This window comes from Artemia franciscana, chromosome 1 (assembly GCF_032884065.1).
Source record: "Artemia franciscana chromosome 1, ASM3288406v1, whole genome shotgun sequence".
In the NCBI taxonomy this organism is placed as follows: domain Eukaryota; kingdom Metazoa; phylum Arthropoda; class Branchiopoda; order Anostraca; family Artemiidae; genus Artemia; species Artemia franciscana.
Genome location: NC_088863.1, coordinates 26924441 through 26945970, shown reverse-complemented (window position 1 = coordinate 26945970; position 21530 = coordinate 26924441). Strand labels below are relative to the sequence as shown.

At 37.1% G+C, this 21530-nt stretch overlaps 1 protein-coding gene across 2 annotated transcripts in view; it reads left to right on the top strand.

Annotated features, from left to right (window-relative positions):
- LOC136027664 (muscle M-line assembly protein unc-89-like) overlaps nucleotides 1-21530 on the top strand; it is a 38196-nt gene that overhangs the window by 10924 nt on the left and 5742 nt on the right. For both annotated transcript variants that reach the window (XM_065705110.1, XM_065705118.1), the window contains exons 2-4: nucleotides 5272-6991; nucleotides 9485-9583; nucleotides 20608-20892. In XM_065705110.1, coding sequence (XP_065561182.1) covers nucleotides 5275-6991; nucleotides 9485-9583; nucleotides 20608-20892 — 2101 coding nt within the window. In that variant the 5' untranslated portion in view covers nucleotides 5272-5274. The remainder of the gene's footprint in view (nucleotides 1-5271; nucleotides 6992-9484; nucleotides 9584-20607; nucleotides 20893-21530) is intronic.

Genomic DNA, 21530 nt, shown 5'->3' with positions numbered 1-21530 from the left:
ATCATAATCAAAAATTTCCACAACATGTCTCCACACACCTCAAACAATCATACAAAAAAAAGATTCCAACAATACTTCAAGACTAATAATTAAAGTGCGTTTTCATTCATATTTATTTCTCAATTCTTCAAACCTTGTTAATTCAAATTTATTTATATTCTTTAATTTTATTTCTTGAGTTAGCATGCTTAAGTGAGAAGTGCTTCAAAATATTGAACACAACTCACTGTTTTGACCACTTTTTTGCATGGACCCAGCCCATCAACCTCCTTAACCTGCATGCTTACATGTCTTCATTGACATTATAATCCATGATTTATCTCCCATCTTGAATAAACAAACTGTGATTTCTTTGAACATGTATCATAGACAGGTTGTAAATAATTAAAAAACTCTTTGCAAAAAATATATAACAAAAAATACATAAAGTTTCACACTCGTTGCCAAACGATCCCTTCTCACCTGTTTTTAAGATCAGATTAATTGTGAAATGAAAATGGAGACAAACAGCTTAAATTAAGCTGGAGAATGAGCTTAACTAATAGCCTTACAACACAAAGTTTCATTGTACAAAAAGAAGTTTGTAATCTAAGCTTCTGATTTTGAGTAGGCCTTTCAAAAAAAAAAAAAAAAAAAAAATCCAGTGTGATTACAATTGACAACCACATTCATTAAATAGAAAATTAAGATTTTTTTTTTATTCGAAATGCAATTGTAAGAAATTATACTAAATTAAAGGTCTATATGTAATTAAATAAAAAAAAAACAAGTTTTTTAAATGAAAGTAAGGAGCGATATTAAAACTTAAAACGAGCAGAAATTACTCCGTATATGAAAGGGGCTTTTCCTTCTTAACGCCCCGCTCTTTACGTTAAAGTCTGACTCTTTCTCTTAACTCTACATTTTAAAACAGCAAAAAACTTTAGCGTAAAGAGCGGGGCGTTGAGAAGGAAAAGCCCCTTTCATATACGGAGTAATTTCTGCTCGTTTTAAGTTTTAATATCGCTCCTTACTTTCACTTAAAAAACTTATTTTTTTTATTTAATTTCTGAACGTTTTTGAATCAATGCATGTTTTGATTTTGGCTCTCCACAGAGGAATAATTAAAAACGAAATTTGTATATTTATTTTTTTTTGGCTAAATGGCTTTCTCGTAATTTTGATCGAATGGTTTTGAGAAAAAAAGAGCGGGGGAGGAAGCCTAGTTGCCCTCCGATTTTCGGTTAATTAAAAAGGCAACTAGAACTTTTAATTTTTTACGAATCTTTTTATTAGTAAAAGATATACGTAACTTATAAATTAGCTTACGTAAAAAACTTTTGTATTCTTATGTTTTTATTACATATATGAGGGGGTTCGCCCCCTCGTCAGTTCCTCGCTCTTTACACTAAAGCTTAAATTTTGTCCCAATTCATTAAGAATAACCCCTGAATCACAAGAGCCGCAGAATAAATAGTTGAAATTACTAAAAATACTTTGGCGTAAAGAGCGAGGTATTAGGAGGAGGTGAGCCCCTCATATGGGTAATAATTTCTGTTCGTTTTAAGTTTTAATGCAGCTGCTTACTTCCAGCTGAAAAAAACTTTTTCATGTTTTTTTTTAAGTAATGCTAGTAAATCCTGTGCTCCCTTCATGAAAATTTTCTTCCCCCATGACAAATTCCTCGATGGAAAGTTCCCCCAGCATATTCCCCTCTTCTCAACCCCTGCCTCCAACAAAAAAATCCTCCTGAAAACGCCTGTACACTTCCCAATAACCATTACTATATGCAAGCACTGGTCAAAGTTTTGAACTTGTAACCCCTACCACGGGGACTGTGGGGGAGTAAGTCGTCCCCAAAGACTTAGTTATAAGGTTTTTCGACTACGTTGAATAAAATGGCTATCTCAGAATTTTGATCCGTTGACTTTGGGAAAATAATTAGTGTGGGAGGGGGCCTAGGTGCCCTCCAATTTTTTTGGTCACTTAAAAAGGGCTCAAGAACTTTTCATTTCCGTTAGAATGAGCCCTCTCGCAACATTCTAGGACAACTGGGTCGATACGATCACCCCTGGAAAAAAAAACAAAAAAAAAAACAAACAAAAAAACAAATAAACACGTATCCGTGATCTGCCTTCTGGCAAAAAATATAAAATTCCACATTTTTGTAGATAGGAGCGTGAAACTTCTTCAGTAGGGTTCTCTGATACGCTGAATCTGATGGTGTGATTTTCGTCAAGATTCTATGACTTTTAGGGGGTGTTTTCCCCTATTTTCTAAAATAACGCAAACTTTCTCAGGCTCGTAACTTTTGATGGGTAAGACTAAACTTGATGAAACCTATATATTTAAAATCAGCATTAAAATGCGATTCTTTTGATGTAGCTATTGGTACCAAAATTCCGTTTTTCAGACTTTTGGTTACTATTGAGCCAGGTTGCTCCTTACTACAGTTCGTTACCACGAACTGTTTGATGAAACTTACATAGTGATCATAATCTTACGAAAGATAAATGATCCGCTTAGTTTCTGGTCAGTTCTGCTGAAACTTTTGAAGTCATTGTCAAAACCAACCCGATCAGCAACAAAAGGTCTGAAACCTAATCTGCTCTGTAAGAACTATAGATGACACCAAAGAGTATGGGTAAATTTTAAGACTGGGAATTGGCACTAGTGCCAATAAAACAACTATCAATGCCATTTAGCGTTTGGTGATACTTGCCATTTTTTAAAAGTATAATAATAAAAATAATGAATTTAATTTGTTTACTTGGGAAAATTAGTTCCTTAGTTCCTGGCAAAAAAAAAGCAATAAGAGAGCATAAAAAAAAACCTAGTGTCACCAGATACTAAATAACGTTGATGTTTTTTTTTTTTTGGGGGGGGGGGCTGGTGCCAGTTTCCATTCTTATCAGTTGCCCATAATCTTTGGATGATACCAAAAACGTAATTCAAAGTAAGCAACTATGTCCAAGTTGAATGTGTAAAGTGTTTTGAAAGCTAAATAAAAGATAAATCAGCTTTCATAGTGAAGTAGATACACTGCTAGTTCCACTTGTTTTTTGGTTGTCTTCAATATTCTCAATATTTTTGCAAGGAAGGCAACCAAACTACATGTCAAAGTAGAATACAAGATGATTTTATTCATTTCTTTTCTTCTGCTTCATTTCTATTATGAATCTTAAATGGCGTTTTTTTCTGGATTCACCCACGTCATAACTGACCAATTTCCCTTATTCATTATCTGAAGTAGTAGATGTTCATCTAACAAAATTGCCATGCCTAAGAAAGTGCCCGCCAGAAATCTAAGCCTAGGGATAGAAATTCTTTCTGAACCTGCACAATCATACTGCTTTATCCAAGATATCTACTATGTAACAAGGGAAAGAAAATGTAATTTGGGAAGGTCATTTTTTCAATTTAAGCCACTTCATCCTACTATTAGGGGAGGGGGGAGGGAAAGATGTGATTTAATTTTTTCTTTAGAGCCGATCAAGAGCTAAAAGTTTCCCATGGGATGCAGTGAGAAATTTAGAAAATCGTTATTTAGCTCTGTCTTCAAAGATTTCTACTTTTTAGTTTGTGTTTTATAGAACTTAGAAGAGAGGCTTCACCCCATCCCCCCAAAGGTTTTCCTATTTAATCCTATGCTGTGTGTTCCTCTGAATGAGCAAAATATTATTGTATTTTATTAATAATCCTTCTTACAATCAACAGAAAATGAAGGAAAACAAACAGAAGTGAGAAAAAAAAAATGCACGGCAAATGCAGTATGTACAGGCAATGAAACATACATATAAAAATTATCCTAAGAAGGTGGACCCACTCATTGGCCAAAATGTGTCTTCTCATAGGTCAGAATTTCATAATTGTATCCGCAACTGTGTCCACAGGCTAAATAACACCATGTTCAGCAAAAATGAGAGAATTTTATAAACATTTAGATTTAGAGTAGTCTAAATCTTGGTCTATCAAACGACCCATAACAGCTCCTAGCTAATGGGAAGACTAAGAGAAACCTGACTTTATTTTCTACCAAAACCTATCTGTGAACTCTGGGTGATTTACAAATTTTAGGGTCATTTTCCTGGGGAAATGGTGGTGAAACAGACCCTTGAGCATACAGATTATAGCTTATGGCGTTTTAGAAAAAACATGACTGTCTCAAAATTTGGATTGGAGGATGGGCCACAGAAAAGGCTACTGGAAAAAGGCTAGTTGCCTGTTAATCACTTTTGGTTCTTAATAAGGGTACTAGAAGTTCCAGTTGAGGGAGACCTTCCTAAGTTTCTATCAACACCCCCTTCATACAAAGTAGCATGGAAAAACTTCCAGGCATTTTCAGACCCTTTGTTGGGACCAGCTTTGAAGGAATTGATATTTACGTTTATGTTGAGGTTCCCTTGGTCTGAGGACTGAGACTGTGTAATTTTCAAGCTAACCAGGAAAAAAATTGAGCCCTTCTTGGAGTAAGACATCTTACCCACCCTAAAAAAAAAAACAAAAAAAAAAAAAAACAAGTGTACAATCCCAACAGCTATCTTATTGACGGATATTTACTGTTATAAAAGTTTTGTGCGTATTACTAGCAGTCGTTTAGAACCTGAAAGTACCAGTGAGGACAGTGAATAGAAATGTGGAGTGGTAGGTTCAGTCCTTACTGTAGCAGAAGAATAGGTTTTGGTTGCCTGCTTGACAAAATGCATTTATTTAGCCCTTAGCATCACCCTGAAGTGGCAAGACAAGGTTATATAAATGATCTATTTTGATTCTTGGGTTTATTTTTGTAAACTCGTGACTTAGTGTACCCCTATTGAAAAATGTCACATTTGATGCTGGCTCCAACACCTCCACACATGCTTTCCTCTAAAATATTTTGTATGAACTACAATCATACGAGGACTTATATGTATCATTAGAGAACCCTAGAAGACTCTGAAAACTCAAACCCCGCCAACAACTTATTAGCGATAAGGCGGGCATGCTGCATCTTGTTTGATCCAGATCATACAAGGCCTCACTGTAGAAACCTCCTTAGGACACTTAAAAAAAACAACTCTAATTAGATATTGCAAAATTAAATAATCATCAACATCATCACAAAGAATGAAATCTAACTTGGCTAAGAATTACCCATTAATCGGAACCCAGTTTATTAGGCTATAATTAACTTGAGATATGCCACTCCTCAAGGTCACCCTGCAGCACTGTTTGTAGTGATGGCACGGACTAGACATAGGTTACAGGTTATTAATATTCATATTTCGTAATATTATTTTTTTCTTTTTGCAGAAAATGGAGGATTTCGACAGATTATCAAATGAAGAAATATTTAAGAAGTTAAAAGAGTATAATTTACCTGTTGTGCCAGTAAATGATAGCACAAGAAACGTTCTTATCAGTCGTTTAAAAAAACATAAGCCATCTGTAGCTTCTGCAACGCAGCAAAAAGCAGACCCCAGGAAGTCCCCTACTCGCTCTCCTGGCCGATCTAGAAAAAGGCCGCAGACACCTGAGCCAGAACTTCAAGAAACATTACCCATTGACTACACTGATGCCGATATTACACAAAGCTTCAAAGAATTGGGATGGGAAGAGCCCAAGATCACAGTTAAGAACAGGGATATCCTCATTAAAAAGATCAAACACGCAAGAGCAAGATCTAGAAGTGAATCTCGGAAACAAATTTTCACTTCAACAGTGAGAGAAGAAGAAAACGGTGACTCTGAACATTCTATGGATGTTGATGATGAAGTGGACACAAGTCCTGTAGACATTCCAGTTAGAAGAACAGCTCGAGCTCGTGAAAAAAGAGTTTCTCATGTTCCCTCCTTTCCTCCAAAGAAACTAAAGAGAGTGGAAAATACTATTGCAATTAATAGATATTTTGATGAACAAATGCATGAACCATCTCATTCTTCCGAAACTGAAGCTACTACGGCTGTAATTAGTCCTCCCTCACAGCCTACAATAATCCCCCATTCTCCACCAGCATTAGATACCCAACAATCTGCTTTAACTAGTGGCTATTCAAGGACATCACAGCCATTTCTCCCATCTCAAGCTCATATAAGGAGCTTTGACAAGCAAAATCTAGCCCCTACATCAGCAAAAGCAGCAAATGTTTCTCCTGATACATCTCCTATTATATCTGGGCAAGGAATATTTGATACACAACCATTCAGTACTGAAAGAAGCTCTTCTTTGTTTAGCTCAAGGAGTGGTGCAAATGATGTTTCAGCTAATGCCAAAGGTGCTTCTTCTGGGATGTCAAGGCTCGAGAAGCCCACTTATTCTTATTCTGACAGGGAAATGCCAGCATCTCATTCAAGACCATCCAGCCAGTATCCATTGCATCAGTATAATCGAGGCACTTATACATCAAGTACTTCTTCTTCACAAACTAACATTGATGGTGAAAGAAGCGCCTTTGTAGCTGATTTGAAAGCTCGACTCTTCGGAGCTAATAATCAGCCTATAGTCACTCCACCTGAAAGGCCGTCAATACCTTTTTCAAAACAAACCCCTACATTTTATAACATACCAACCCAAGCTGAGAAGCTAGCAGAAAGAAAGACTGCACATTCTTCTACTCCATTAGTTGCACCTATGGCAACCCCTTCTCGTCGGTTTTATGAAGAACAATCTAGTGATCATGTAACACCGCCAACTAAATTGAACAACACGTTCAATTCTCCAGCTATCTATAGACTATCAACTCCTGCAAGAGCTAGATTCTCGGCATATTTACCATCTTTCCTGCAATCAAAGCAACAAATTCCGTCAAGTATAGGTCAAAGGAAAGAAGGAAGTTCGAGTGAAGATGAAGATGAAGAGCCAGCACCTAAAAGAATTGCTGTTTCAAAGGTGATTGAAAAAGCCAAATCTTCAGATATACCTAGCAATTTAGAAATGACTGCAGGAGTTCTATGGGCCAAGTATTTGCCTCACATCTGCATTGGATTTTTCTCATTTCTGTTGTATTTATATTGGCAGTTAAGGAATGCAAAAGGTTTGTATTTCATTTATGCTTTTTTTTTTGTTTTTAGTTTTTTCTTATCGCGTTGTAAAAGAGGGCAGGGGGGGGGAGATAAAAAAAATGTTTTATAAGCTTTTGTGCTCATAGAAAATAAATTCAAGTTAAATATTAAAGATTAATCATCTGCTCAAATAGAATATTAACTCAAACAAGCCTTGTTCAAAGGCTTGTTCAAGCCTTTGAACAAGCTCAAAGGCTTGTTCACATGGAACATTTTTATATTCACCTCAGTTACATATCATTTGTGTAAATTTACCTTAGTTATATATATTTCCATTAGTTCAAAGCAGTATAATTATGTGCGTTCCTTCTTAAGGTAATCAGGTTATTGTTTTTTAAGCCAGACGAAAACCAAAAACCTTAGGTTTTTCTAGAACCAAAGTCAGGTCAGAAATCCCATTGTACCTAAAGGAAAACCAAAAGTTTCTGTAAAAACCAAAGGTTTTTTACCAGTTTAATTTGAAGTTCAATATTTAATTGTTCATTCGTATAAGATTTCAAACTGTTTTATTGTTTAAGCCTTAAAGCATTACTGGTAAGATAATACTTATGTTAGTTGTCCGAAAACCAATTTTTTTTTATACTTTTGATGAAAATAGGGTACTTCCTTATATCTTGCTAAGTCCTTCAAAAGAAAAGAAGATAACGGGGAAGCTTTTGAAGAGAGTGAATAACACAATGAATACAATCCAAACAGATATTTTGGCTATATATAATTATCTGCTCATTTGAATATCTTAGATGCTATTTAGGTATTTTAAATACTTTAAATATATAATAGCCTAATATATACTTTTTTCTCTATGTATGAAGAATTAAAATTGGATTTCTGAAGGTATGGATAGTTTTAGGTTCTAAAAAGTAGGAATAAGTTAAATGTTCAAGGTGACATAAGATTGATCATGACGAAAATTTTACAAAGAATTGTAACACTTGCTGAGGTTGCTGAGCATATACAAGCTTAATCTTCACATTAATAAAAATGTAAATATTCTCATTTTTTTAGTTTGAAAATATATTTCCAAACTCTTTATTTTGTGTATGATTTATCAAATATGGCGGACAGAAAAGGGGGTTCGTTAACATCTCTCAAAATTTTGAAAAAGGCCCCAGTTAAAGAAAGATTGGGATCGCAGTTTTAGGAAATTTTAATCAGGAAAACCTTCAACAGAATGCTTTTTCCTTTCATAAGTCAGATCTCCTAATGTAATATTAAAAAAAAATGCATTTGAAAGTCTTTGTCCTCTAAGGAATTCTTAAGTGAAATCATTTATACCTTAAAGACTTCACAATCTTCCATAATGTTTGAATGAACCGTAAGGTATTGCGAGAATATGTCTAGTATGGCTTTTTATTAGTATGGCTATGGTTTATTTAGTATGGCTATTTTTATTTATGATCTGTTCTTTTTTTTAGAACCAAAAATGCATTTAGGACGAGGAGCAAAAATGACATCTTTTAGAGCTCATTTACTAGAAAAAAAAATATTTATGACTGGAAGAAAAAGGAGAGCCCACAAAGATTTTATTCCAAGTAACATGGTTTAATCTTCTGAAGGCATCTTGTGACTAATATATTAAGCTACGTATTTTCAGTCACGGTCGTACGCATGGGAACTAAGGGAGTCTTTGAACATGGAACTGACTTTGTCAATCTTTAGTTGTATAATAATCAGTTTCTTGATTTCGTTCTATTATTTTCTAACTTTTTTAAGGTATTATTTCTCAAATAACCGAAATTTTCCAGCTCTTCTACCGACTTGGAAGCATTTACCAGATCAATGTTTCCATAATACTCTATTGCTTTCTGCTTCATTCTAAGAGGCTTCTAACTTAATTTATCGAATCCCCCCCCCCCACTAAAAAAGCATAACAAAAAACTCTCGGTAAAAGGGCTTTCCAAAGCCTGTAATAATAATGTTAGAGTCAAGTTTTGTTGACCCAAGCCAGTTTGATTTAATCGATTCAAACCGTAGCCCACGCCACCCAGAAAAAAAAATCCCAGAGTTAGGACACTTCTAGCTTCATACCAATTTTATTTGAGACCTGTGGACCTTTCAGGCAGATGTAATGACAAGAAGTCAGGGTTCTTTACTCATAAAGGTTGAAGTAGATCCTGACTCCCATATCTCTTAGAATCCACCAAGTTTGGCTGAGAACCACCAAACCTGGTGGAATGACATGAATTTAGACCGTTTTCTTCCAACAAAGGTTAGATTGTGGAGCAGGGAACAATTCTCACTAAGTTTGGCTGAGATACAACAACCTCTTATTGTAAATGCGCCAATAAAAAAAAACTATGGACCGTCCTCTCCCTAACCTGTCGGTCATATAACTAGGATGCGAGAGAAGTTCAAATTACTATAGGCTGTTGTCAGTTTTGTATGGCTCTTTTGTTGTTTCTTTTTCTTCTTTTCTTTCCCCTTATTTGCTTGGCTTTCTGTAAATTGATAAATCAAATTTTCAGGGCAATTAGAGACTGAAGACGGTGAAATCAATGTTCTTGTAACAATTGCCGTTGGTGTTTTTTGGAATGTATTTTTGATTGTATTAATCGGACTCGGAGGTAAGTTGTTTTGGACCTACTAAAAATCTATACATTGTATTCTTACCTTTTTCTATCACTGCTATACTGCTCGGCACGCGACTGGGATTCTTTTTAGCAACCCGCTGAAGGATTTATATTTGGGAAGTAATGTTGTGTACCAAAATGTAAATTTTTAATAACAGTTTGTTATGAAACAAACATAACATAGAAATAGGGAAATTTTTCCAAGACAGTGAATTCAATTCATTTAACATCTTTGCCCTATGTCCAAGGGTCGCCTTCAGCACAACGCCAGAATATATATATATATATATATATATATATATATATATATATATATATATATATATATATATATATATATATATATATATATATATTATATATATAAACTTGCATTAAAATTTGAAAATTAAAACCAAAAATGTTTTAAAAAGAACTTTTTAAAACAGCCCTAGCATCCTTACTTCAACGAAGTTCAACCAGGACTCATAAATGAAATGATGTGAGATGATATATCCATTCAAATAAAACAGAACAAAATAATGAAATACAAGTTTTCAAAGCTAATCTGGCTTTTTGGCAGCTTGCCCCAAAGGCCTTTTTATAACTGGTTATACTATTATAAAAGCCAGCGTGATCTTCGTCGCTATTTGAGTTTGTTATGATGAGTCCTCCATCTTTAGCAACAAAAAAAACACACACAAAAAACAGCTTTTTCGCTTGGGAAGCAATGGAGTGATTCCCCCTTTTTTTTTCTTTTTTTGACACTTATGGGGGTGCCGAAATATCATAGAGAGATGTTTAAGCACTCATTTGAAACGAAATAATTGCATGTAGTGCCTTTTGTAAGTAACAAAACATAATATTAAACATAGATACAGTTTTTGACAAAATTGCCTAAAGAAACAGAGTGTTTAAGGTACTTCTGTGAGCGGTTTCCCAACATTTCTGAGGCAAAACTTGAAAAATGACTATTTGCTGGAGCTAGTATAAGGAAATTTATGAAGCAAGAAAATGAAAGACCAGGAAAAGAAAACACGAGAGTCTTTTAAACAAGTGGTAATAGGTCTTCTAGAAAAAAAATCTTCAATATTTTAAATAACTACAAACTGTTAGGATGTAACTTGAGATTTAAAGTTCATTTTCTTCGTTCTCGCGTCTGGACTTTTCCAAAAAATCTGGGAGCTGTAAGTGAGGAACAAGGACAACTGTTCCATCATGATATCAAAAGAAACGGAGCGCAGCTATCATGGGCGCTGGAATGTTAATATGATGGCTGCTTACTGCATGTTTAAAAGTAAAAATCCTCAACCCCAGAGCAGAAAAAGTATCAAACAAATTTTTAAAGGAAAAAGAAAACGTTTCTACAAGGACTTGTAAGGGTGTTGTAGCTTTATTAACTCTTCTAAGCGTATTTTTAAAGTACGAAAGACGTCAAAATGAAAAGATCTTTTGCCTCTTGGCTCTACTTCGGGTATATTCATACCTGAAAGCCGGAATTTTCTCAGATTTTTATGGCACTTGGTATTAACCAAGTGACATGTAGTAATCGCAAATTCTGTCGGTCTGTCTGTCGGTCTTTCGGTCCCGGTTAAATTAGAAATTCCAGATTAAATTAGAAATAGTCGTTTTCCCTATTTGACCATCTGGGGGGGGGGGGGTGGTTAATTCGGAAAAAATAGAAAAAATGAAGTATTTTTAACTTATGAGTGGGTGATGGGATCTTAATGAAATTTGATGTTTGGAATGATATTGTGTCTCAGAGCTCTTATTTTAAATTCCGACCGGATCTGATGACATTGGGGGGAGTTGGAGGGGGGAAACCTAACATCTTGGAAAACACTTAGAGTGGAGGGGTCGGGATGAAACTTAATGGGAAAAATAAGCACAAGTCCCAGATACATGATTGACATACGGAACGGATCCGCTCTCTTTGGGGTAGTTGGGGGGGGGGGGGTAATTCTGAAAAATTGGAAAAAAGAGGTATTTTTAACTTACGAACGGGTGATCGGATCTCAATGAAATTTGATGTTTAGAAGGACATCGTGTCTTAGAGCTGTTATTTTAAATCCCGACCGGATCTGGTGACATTGGGGGGGGGAGTTGGGAGGGGGAAACCTGAAACTTGGAAAACACTTAGAGTGAAGGGATCGGGATGAAACTTGGTGGGAAAAATAAACACAAGTCCTAGATAGATGATTGACATAAATGGAACGGATCCACTCTCTTTGGGGTAGTTGGGGGGGGGGGGGTATTTCTGAAAAATTAGAAAAAATGAGGTATTTTTAACTTACGAACGGCTGATGGGATCTCAATAAAATTTGATATTGAAAAGGATATCGTGGCTCAGAGCTCTTATTTTGAACCCGACCGGATCTGCTGACATTGGGAGGGGGAAAGCTAAAACTTGGAAAACACTTAAGAGTGGAGGGATCGGGATGAAACTTGGTGGGAAAAATAATCACGAGTCCTAGATACATGATTGACATAACCAGAATTGATCTGCTCTCTTTGGGGTAGTTGGGGGAGGGTTTAATTCTGAAAAATTAGAAAAAATGAGGTATTTTAACTTACGAACGGGTGATCGGATCTCAATGAAATTTGATATTTAGAAGGATATCGTGTCTCAAAGCTCTTATCTTAAATCCTGACCGGATCTGGTGACATTGGGGGAAGTTTGGGATGGGGGAACCTAAAATCATGGAAAACGGTTAGATTGGAGGGATCGGGGGGGGGGGGGGGTTAATTCTGAAAAATAAGAAAAAAGGACGTATTTTTAACTTACGAAGGAGTGATCGGATCTTCATGAAACTTCATATTTAGAAGGACCTCGTGACTCAGATCTCTCATTTTAAATCTCAACCGCATTAAGCGTAATTGGAGGGGTTGGGGGGGGGAACCGGAAACCATTGACCGGATTGGACCGGACATTGAGGGGAGTTGGAGGGGGAAACCGGAATTCTTGGAAAACGTGAAAATTGGGGTATTTTTATCTTACGAACATATGATCGGATCTTAATGAAATTTGATTTTTAGAAGGAATTCATGTCTTAGAGCTCTTTGTTCAAATCCCGACCAGATCTTTTGACATTGGGGGGAGTTGGAGGGGGAAATCTTGGAAAAACACTTGGAGTGGAGGAATTGGGATGAAGCTTGGTGGATAGAATAAACAAATGTCCTTGATACGCGATTGACAGAATCGTACTGGATTCCCTCTCTTTGGGGGAGTTGGGGGGAGGGGTTCAGTGTTTTGGCGAGTTTGGTGCTTCTGGACGTGCTAGGACGATGAAAATTGGTAGGCGTGTCAGGGAGCTGCACAATTTGACTTGATAACGTCGTTTTCCTAGATTCGACCATCTGGGGGGCTAAAGGGAGAGGAAAAAAATAGAAAAAATTAGGTATTTATAATTTACGAGTGGGTGATCGGATCTTAATGACTCTTGATATTTAGAAGGACATCGTAACTCAGAGCTCTTATTTTAAATTCTGACCGGCATTAAGCCTCTTATTTTCCTTTTTTAATCAATCTATTGATTCATAGAATTTTGTTAGAGCTCATACCATATGATCTCTTGGCACTTACCTCTTCTCGCCTCGTCACAAGTGCCATATGAGCTCTTAGCTCTTGTTCTTTAAGTTTTTACTCGAATTCTTAGGTAAAAAGCTTTGCACTACGTTTCTGCGGACAGTATTGCCATGTTGGACCGTGAAGTAAAAGAAAAATGTACGGAAATTAATTTCGTAATTTTGACGATGCTTTTTGCTTGTAAAAATTCTAACAAACAATCCTTGGTCCTCTCACACTTCGTTTTTTATGGCACTTGGTATTAACCAAGTGACATATAGCAATCGCAAATTCTGTCGGTCTTTCGGTCCCGGTTTTGCTACTTTAGGCACTTCCAGGTAAGCTAGGACGATGAAATTTGGCAGGCGTATCAGGGACCCGACCAGATTAAATTAGAAATAGCCGTTTTCCCGATTTGACCATCTGGGGGGGGGGGAGTGGGGGGCCTGTTAATTGGGAAAAATAGAAAAATAGAAGTATTTTTAGCTTACGAACGGTTGATCAGATCTGAATGAAATTTGATGTTTGGAAGGATATCGTGTCTCAGAGCTGTTATTTAAATCCCTACCGGATCTGGTGACACTGGGGGGGGGGGGAGTTGGAGGGGGAAACCTAAAATCTTAGAAAACACTTAGAGTGGAGGAATCGGGATGAAACTTATGGGAAAAATAATCACAAGTCCTAGACACATGATTGACATAACCGGAACGGATTCGCTCTCTTTGGAGTAGTTGGGGGGGGGGGGTTATTTCGGAAAAATTAGAAAAAATGAGGTATTTTTAACTTACGAACGGGTGATCGGATCTGAATGAAATTTGATATTTAGAAGGGTATCGTGTCTCAAAGCTCTTATTTTAAATCCCGACCGGGTCTGATGACATTGGGGGGAGTTTGGTGTGGGGGAACCTAAAATCGTGGAAAACGCTTAGATTGGAGGGATCGATATGACACTTGGCGGGGAAAATAAGTAGAAGTCTTAGATACGTGATTTACATAATTGGAACGGATCCGATCTATTGGCGGGGGGGGGGGGGCAATTCTTAAAAATAAGAAAAAATGACGTATTTTTAACTTACGAAGGAGTGATCGGATCTTCATGAAACTTCATATTTAGAAGGACCTCGTAACTCAGATCTCTTATTGTAAATCTCAACCGGATCCAGCGTCATTGGGGGGGCAGTTGGGGGGACCGGAAATCTTAGAAAATACTTAAAGCGGTGAGATCAGGATGAAACTGGATGGGAAGAATAAAAATCTATCTAAGATACGTGACTGACATAAACGGACCGGATTTGCTCTCTTTGGTGGAGTTGGAATTTTGAAAATTGAGGTATTGTAACTTGCGAAAGGGGGACCAGATCTTAATGAAATTTAATATTTAGAAGGATTTTGTAATTTAAAGCTCTAATTTTAAACTCCGTCTAGATCCTGTGACATTGGGGGGAGTTGGAGGGGGAAACCGGAATACTCGGGAAACGTGAAAATTGGGGTATTTTATCTTACGAATAGGTGATCGGATCTTAAAGAAATTTAATATTTAGAAGAAATTCATGTCTCAGAGCTCTTATTTCAAATCCCGACCAGATCTTTGACATTGGATGGAGTTGGAGGAGGAAATCTTAGAAAACACTTGGAGTGGAGGAATCGGGATGAAGCTTGGTGGATAGAAAAAGCAAATGTCCGTGATACGTGATTGACGGAACCGTACTGGATTCGCTCTCTTTGGGGGAGTTGGGGACAGGGGTTCAGTTATTTGGCGAGTCAGGTGCTTCTGGACATGCTAGGACGATGAAAATCGGTAGGCGTGTCAGGGACCTGCACAAATTGACTTGATAAAATTGTTTTCCCAGATTCGACCATCTGGGGGGCTAAAGGGAGAGGAAAAATTAGAAAAAATTAGGTATTTATTACTTACGAGTGGGTGATCGGATCTTAATGAATTTTGATATTTAGAAGGACATTGTGACTCAGAGCTCTTATTTTAAATCCTGACCGGACTTAAGCCTCTTATTTTTCCTTTTAAATCAATCTATTGATTCATAAAATTTTGTTAGAACTCATACCATATGATCTCTTGGGTCTTAGCTCTTCTTGCCTCGTCACAAGTGCCATATGAGCTCTTAGCTCTTGTTGATATATACATATAACCGGAAATCTCAACATATATATGCGCAATTAGTGTAAACGTGATGAATACCTTCAAAGTAAGCTCTTATATTTTGATAAATGTTTGTCTGGTGTTGAATATACATGAAATATAGGTTTTCATCTATTTATTTATGCTATTAATTTAATTAGATATTTGTGCTTTACATAAAAAAATAATATACTAGAAATGATGTTGCCTAATTCTGGAGAAAATAAGGATTCAAGTGATATGTGAATAAAGTTTGAAACACAATCTATAAATACAACAAAATAGGATAAATGATATTTCTAAGGTATTTTTGTACGTAAGTCAGTTAACTGATAGTTTCAAGTGTTTAACCTTGAATGATTTTTCAGTTTTAATTTCAGTAAATGGCGGGGTGGACCTGTACACACTGGGTCGAGGCTCCGGCCTCACAGGCCCATTGCCTCCACACCCCAAAAACTAATTATTTGTTAGAGTACCAGAGATGGATTTGCCCCCCTCCCCCTGTCTGTATCATATACTTTGCCAGTTTTTGGACTCTTCCTTCCCCTACTATGTCATCCAACTTAACATTTAACTCGCAAAAAAAAATCTCAGGTCGATTTCTACCCTTTGATGAACATTCTTCTATTAGTTGCCTTCTTGTTTCTACGACCACTGTATATTTTTGATAAAATGGGGAGTCAACCGTCCCAACATGGGCAAGGTGCTTCCTAAAATTTCCAATTTCTGTTATGGCTTTAGTCATCATTCTTATCTCTGACCTTTTTAGCCGAAGTTAGTGTTTAATCAAGGTGGGATAAAACTTTGGAATTATTTTCTTTGTTTCCTTACACCCTACCTTACTCTGCCAATTCTGTTCCACTATTCCAATACTTCACCTCCTTATCGCTGCGTTCCAGCTGCTCTGAAAGATGGAAATGAAAGATTTTGATGCATAACCTGTCAGTGATGTTCCATCCTTGGTTGCTTTGTCTGCTTTCTCATTATCTTTAGTCCATGAGTGTCCAATGAATCAGAGTAATTTCTTTTCTTTTGGAACCTAGACTGAGTCAAATTGACCCACGCCACTGCTTCGTGTGACAAAAACGGTCTGATATATAGTCTTGTAAAGGTACATTGTCTTACTAGGAGTGAAGCCCTAGTTCTTTCCCGCCAGTCGTTGACACTGGAATAGCGGCGTTGTATCTTTTCGTGTTTTCCAGCTCAGCTGATGGTCAAGGATGACCACAACGCACTTCACCTGTCTTTTGAGGGAGATCTGACGGTAATAAATTTTTAGAGCAAAATGGACTTGCCATTTTCTCTCTTTGTAAAAACTGCCATCCTCACTCTTATCGGGAGCTAGTCGTAGTTTATGTCTTTGCGACCATATGAGGATTTTCCTTCTGTCTGACTTCAAACAATTTTCTAAAAGATTTTCCTCATGATGGATGCTATCTTAAAGTCTCAATAGACTATCCATAACTTCATCTTCCCCCTGAGGGCATCCCTTATGAACAGTCTTGGATTTTTTTTTTGTTCCTTTCATCTGTACAACCGCTTATTGATTTTTGACCATCTGGAAGTTCCCTTTCTCAACGGATTGATCTCTTCTTCCTTAGCTATCTCTATGGCTTCAAAAGTGGCATTATCGTATGTGCCTTCTGTGTCTAGGAAAATGTGCAGTTTACATTCCTTATTCTCAAAGACTTGCTGCACTCGCCACGTCAATTGATGTATTGCAGCTTTAGTGGTGCTTCCTACTTTGAATTTTTATTTGGTTTTTAGAGATTATATCTTCGGTCACTGGATTACTCATCATATAACAACAAGTAAGTCGTTCCATCACCTTTATTTGCAAGGATTTGAACCTGGTCATTTTATATGACCAAGGATTCGAATAATATTTCTTCCCTGACTTAGGTATGAAAACACCTCTGGCTTTCGGCCAGACCCGAGGAACATAGCCCATAGCAAGGCTCGCTTTGCAATCCTGGCCCGCAATGGCTTCGTAAATTTTCCCACTCTTTTGGCATTATGGGATATACCCTGTCCTCTCCAGGGTCTTTGTAAGCTTTCAAATGTCCTGCAGCTTTTTTGACCCAATGTCTTTTATTTTTAGAAACGCCAGCCTCTAGCCTAAGTTTAGGTTACTTTTAAAGGCCGGCACAGAATTGATTCCTTTTGAGTCATTTATGTTCACTTCCAGTATGTGGTTCAGGATCTCTTCAAGGTCAATTGTAAAAGCGCCATCAGGCCTCAAATCACTCCCCAAGTTCGCCTGGCTGTCTTTCTTTGGGACCCCTAGTAGTCTAGTACTAGCTTCATCTGGCTCAAAAGTTTTGCCGGATTTCCTTCATGAGGTACTTTTTGCCCGTGAGGCTCTTTTCCTCCATGAGGTCCCTTTTCCCTCCTAATTTCTTTTTGAGGAGTTTTAGTCCTTCGAAGTATGTATCCCAGTCTTAGGGAACATTTATTCGGATAGCTTTTCTTAGTAGTCTTCGTGTAACCTTTGGTTACTCGAACCTATTTTTGAAGCCCAGCTGATATTCGCCTGATCCCCTTCTTCCACTGGCGTCGGAGGGTGTTTGTTTGTTTGAAAGCCACATTCATGCTCTCTGTTAGTCCTTTTGCAACCCTTTTCAGGTCTTCCTTGGTCTCTACATAATCTGATGGCAAAATTGCAAGTTTTTCAGCCAGTATTCGATTATAAGTGAGCCAATTCTTCTCTCTTGTATCCCTGATAAGTTTTCTCTGCCGTTGAGAGTATCAACTTTAAATCCTATGAGGTGATGGTCTGAGAATGGCGGAAGATCGCTCACGTGCCATTCTTTTACTATGTTTTCATGTTGTGAAGTGATCAATGTTAAATACAACACTTCCCTTCTTCTTGTTACAAAAGGGGGTGTCAAGCCCCGTTCGCGTCAGAAACTCCAAGAGCTCAACACCCCTCCCATTAGTATTTGTGCTTCCCACAAAGAGTCATGCGCATTTGCATCACATGATAGAATTACAGGAATTCCTTCATCTTTACCATACTCTACTTGTTCTATTACCATACCTGGTAGTGCTTTTTCATCGTGTGGTATATACGCTACACTAAAAACTACACGTCCATGTTTAATAAGATTTTTCACCATTACAGCTACTACATCTGTAGAACAGTGCTTGGGTAATATACAACTATCTATTTTTTTTTTACTGATAAATATATGCTCTGGAAGCAAAGCTTGTCTCATTATGGAGATGGTGTTCGGCTCTTCTGACTCTCGCCATGACTTTTCCAGTGACGATCGAGGGTTCTTGCACCATCGTTATGAATGTTAGTGCTTTTGCCAGTAACCTGCCAAGATTGTAAGTGGCTCGCCGATCTGTCAGCATTTTAGCCCCTGTGGCTCATATGCTGGCTTTATTTCAATTTATGTTTAATTAGAGGGTCCGCTTCCTTCTGTCCCGCCAACCAAGTCTGCATCAATTGCCATGTGAAATGTTTTCGCTCTTTGACGTGGACCTTTGTTAGTTCAATTTTCTCCTTAGATCGGAAGTGATTTCAGCCCCCAACCGCCCTGTCAGCCTCTCCGGGGACCAACATTCGGTTGGGTCCGATGACGCAGTAGGCTTAACACTTCTACCGTTAGGGAAGGGGGCAGTAGCTATACTCTTGTTTGTAGTGATTTTTGCTCGTTTTAAGCCTGATTTGCACATTCAATTTCAGTTTTACTCGTTTTAGGATTTATTTATTCATTATAAATTGATACATTGATTTAATTTGTGTTCGTTTTGGGTTTCATTTATTCTTTAATAGTAATTTTCAGTCTTTTTGAGTTTGAACTATTATAGATTTATATTTCTACTGATCTTAAGTTTAATATGGCCTTTACTTTTCTTTGAAAAGCTTCTTTTTGATAGGTTTAAAAAAAAAAAATGTTCGTCTTTGACTGCTAAAGTTTCAAGTTTTCAACATTCCTTATTTCAGCATCAAAGTTTCTTTTAAAATCGAGGTTTCATCAAAGTGTTCAAACTAGTATCAAAGTAATAATATCAAAGTATCAATATAAACAAAGTAACAAAAAGCATCTTGCATAACTTACAGCCCTTGCGCCGAAGGCTGGGGGAAGGGTTCAACCCTGGAAGCATAGTTACTTGGCCTTTGGACCATTTTGAACACAATGGCTATCAAAAACTTTTGACTGCGTGTTTTTGAAAAATAGAGGGTTGGGAAGGGGAAGGACCTGATTACCCCTTTTATCACCTTTGTCTCTTCAAAAATGATCTTGAACTTCAGATTTCCAAATGAATGAGCTCCCTCCAAAGCTAATACGACCTCCGCTTCCACAAAAACTTTTTATGCTAACAATGACCAACTTGCATGGGTCACAACCCTTGCCCTAGGGGCTTTGGAGGATTTGTCAACCCCTGAGTTATAGTAATTCGACTTTCGGACTATTTTGGACAAAATGACGATTTAAAAATTTTGATTAGATGCTGAATAATCGGATTGGGAAAAAAGGCTTGAGGAGAGGGGACTGGTTGCCCTCCGATCACTTTTGAATCTTAAAAAGGACATGAGAACTTTTCATTTCCAATTGAATGAGCCCCTTCCAAATTTGTAAGACCACTCCTTCCATAAAAACTATATGTTAACAGTGGGCAACTAGCATAAACTTTAGTCCTTGCCATGAAAGCCGGGAGGGGTTGTTATCCAACCTGAATCCCTAGTTATTTCACGTTCGGACGGTTTCGAACGGCTATCCCAAATTTTTGTTTTAACCATTTTGGATAAAAGGGTGTGGGGTCTATTTGCCCTTCGTTAACTCTTGATTATTAAAAAGGGAACTAGAATTTTCGATTTAAAATCGAATATGCCTTCTCCGAAGTCAATACAACCATCCTTTCCAAAAAATTTTATATGCCCCTAGGACATAACGTAGAAACCTTGACCCCTGGCTCTTAGGGGTTATATCAAAGCAGAAGTCATTGTGGTTTGATGTTTGCACTACTTTGGTTCTGCTTAGGAACGTTTTATCAGCATTAATGCACATTTTTTTTATATTTGTCAGTGTAAAATGCTAATAAAACTGTATAAAAGAGGCAACTATTTAGCTGGGACTAGATTTGAGTGCTAAGCCAATCGTTTTGTTCTAGTCAGTGAAGAGAGGAGAGGGAAGAGGAAATACGAGTAAAGCCTTTTTAACAAATAATTCAAACAGTATTTCTTTTAAACTGTTGAAATAGCAATGGTATTCAACTGTTGTTGTTTGTAACTGTTGTTTGTTTGGTACCGATGTTCAAGTTCGAATTCAATATAAATAATCCTTCAAATTTGAAATTCACCTTTTTGTTTTGTTCTTCTTTTAGTGTACCTGGCGCTGAAGGGCCGTAACTATTATGTCGCACGGAAGCGCAAAGAAGAAGAAGAAGTAATTGACATGGTGAAAAGAGTGATACAGAGGTTGACTGAACATGCTGAAGCCTGTAAAAAGGATAACCAACCTGACATTGCTTTTCTTCCTAAAACACACTTGAGAGATGAGTTGATCCCTGTTGAAGAAAAGGAAAAACGAAAAAACTTGTGGAAGAAAGTAGAAAGATTTATTGAAGGAAACGAGTCCCGCATCAGAAAAGAGTTAAGGGAAATCCAAGGTTTGTATAAAAGAATCAAACTAATGAAACTAACGTAAAAAATCGCTTTGGTTGCATAATTGGCATAAATCCAATGCTACATCGGAAAAATAGATTCCAAACAATGTTGTTTTATGTTTTAAGAATGTTTCTCCATAGCTGCACCCAGGAAGAGGATTGGGGTTAGGCTCAAACCCAAAGTGGGGGATCTCTTGCCTGGTGCCCCTCTGAAATGCCATGACTTTTACAACCTTTATCATTTTCATATCAATTGCTTTTCATTGGCTTTTAATGCCGTCATTGACTTTTTTAACGACTTCGGACCCTGTTAGAAAGAATCAATGTGAATGGGCGGGTTTGGAGGGATTCACTCCAGGACAATTGGTCTATATTCAGGACAATTTGTGGAAAAATATGTTGCAAAAACTTAAGTTTTGATATCGGGGCCGAAATAGTCGCTTCGTTTTAATGTTCGCTTCTTTTAAAAAGAAATAGCCCAAAATATAATTAAAAAAATAGCCCCCCCCCTTTTAAAAAGAATAGCAAAAAATAGCCCAAAATTAAAACGAAAATTATAAAAAATAGCCCAAAAATTCTTTTATTCTGCTCTAAAATTTCCCTTTTGCACATCTGCCGGTTTCTGTTTCTTTTTTTTTTTA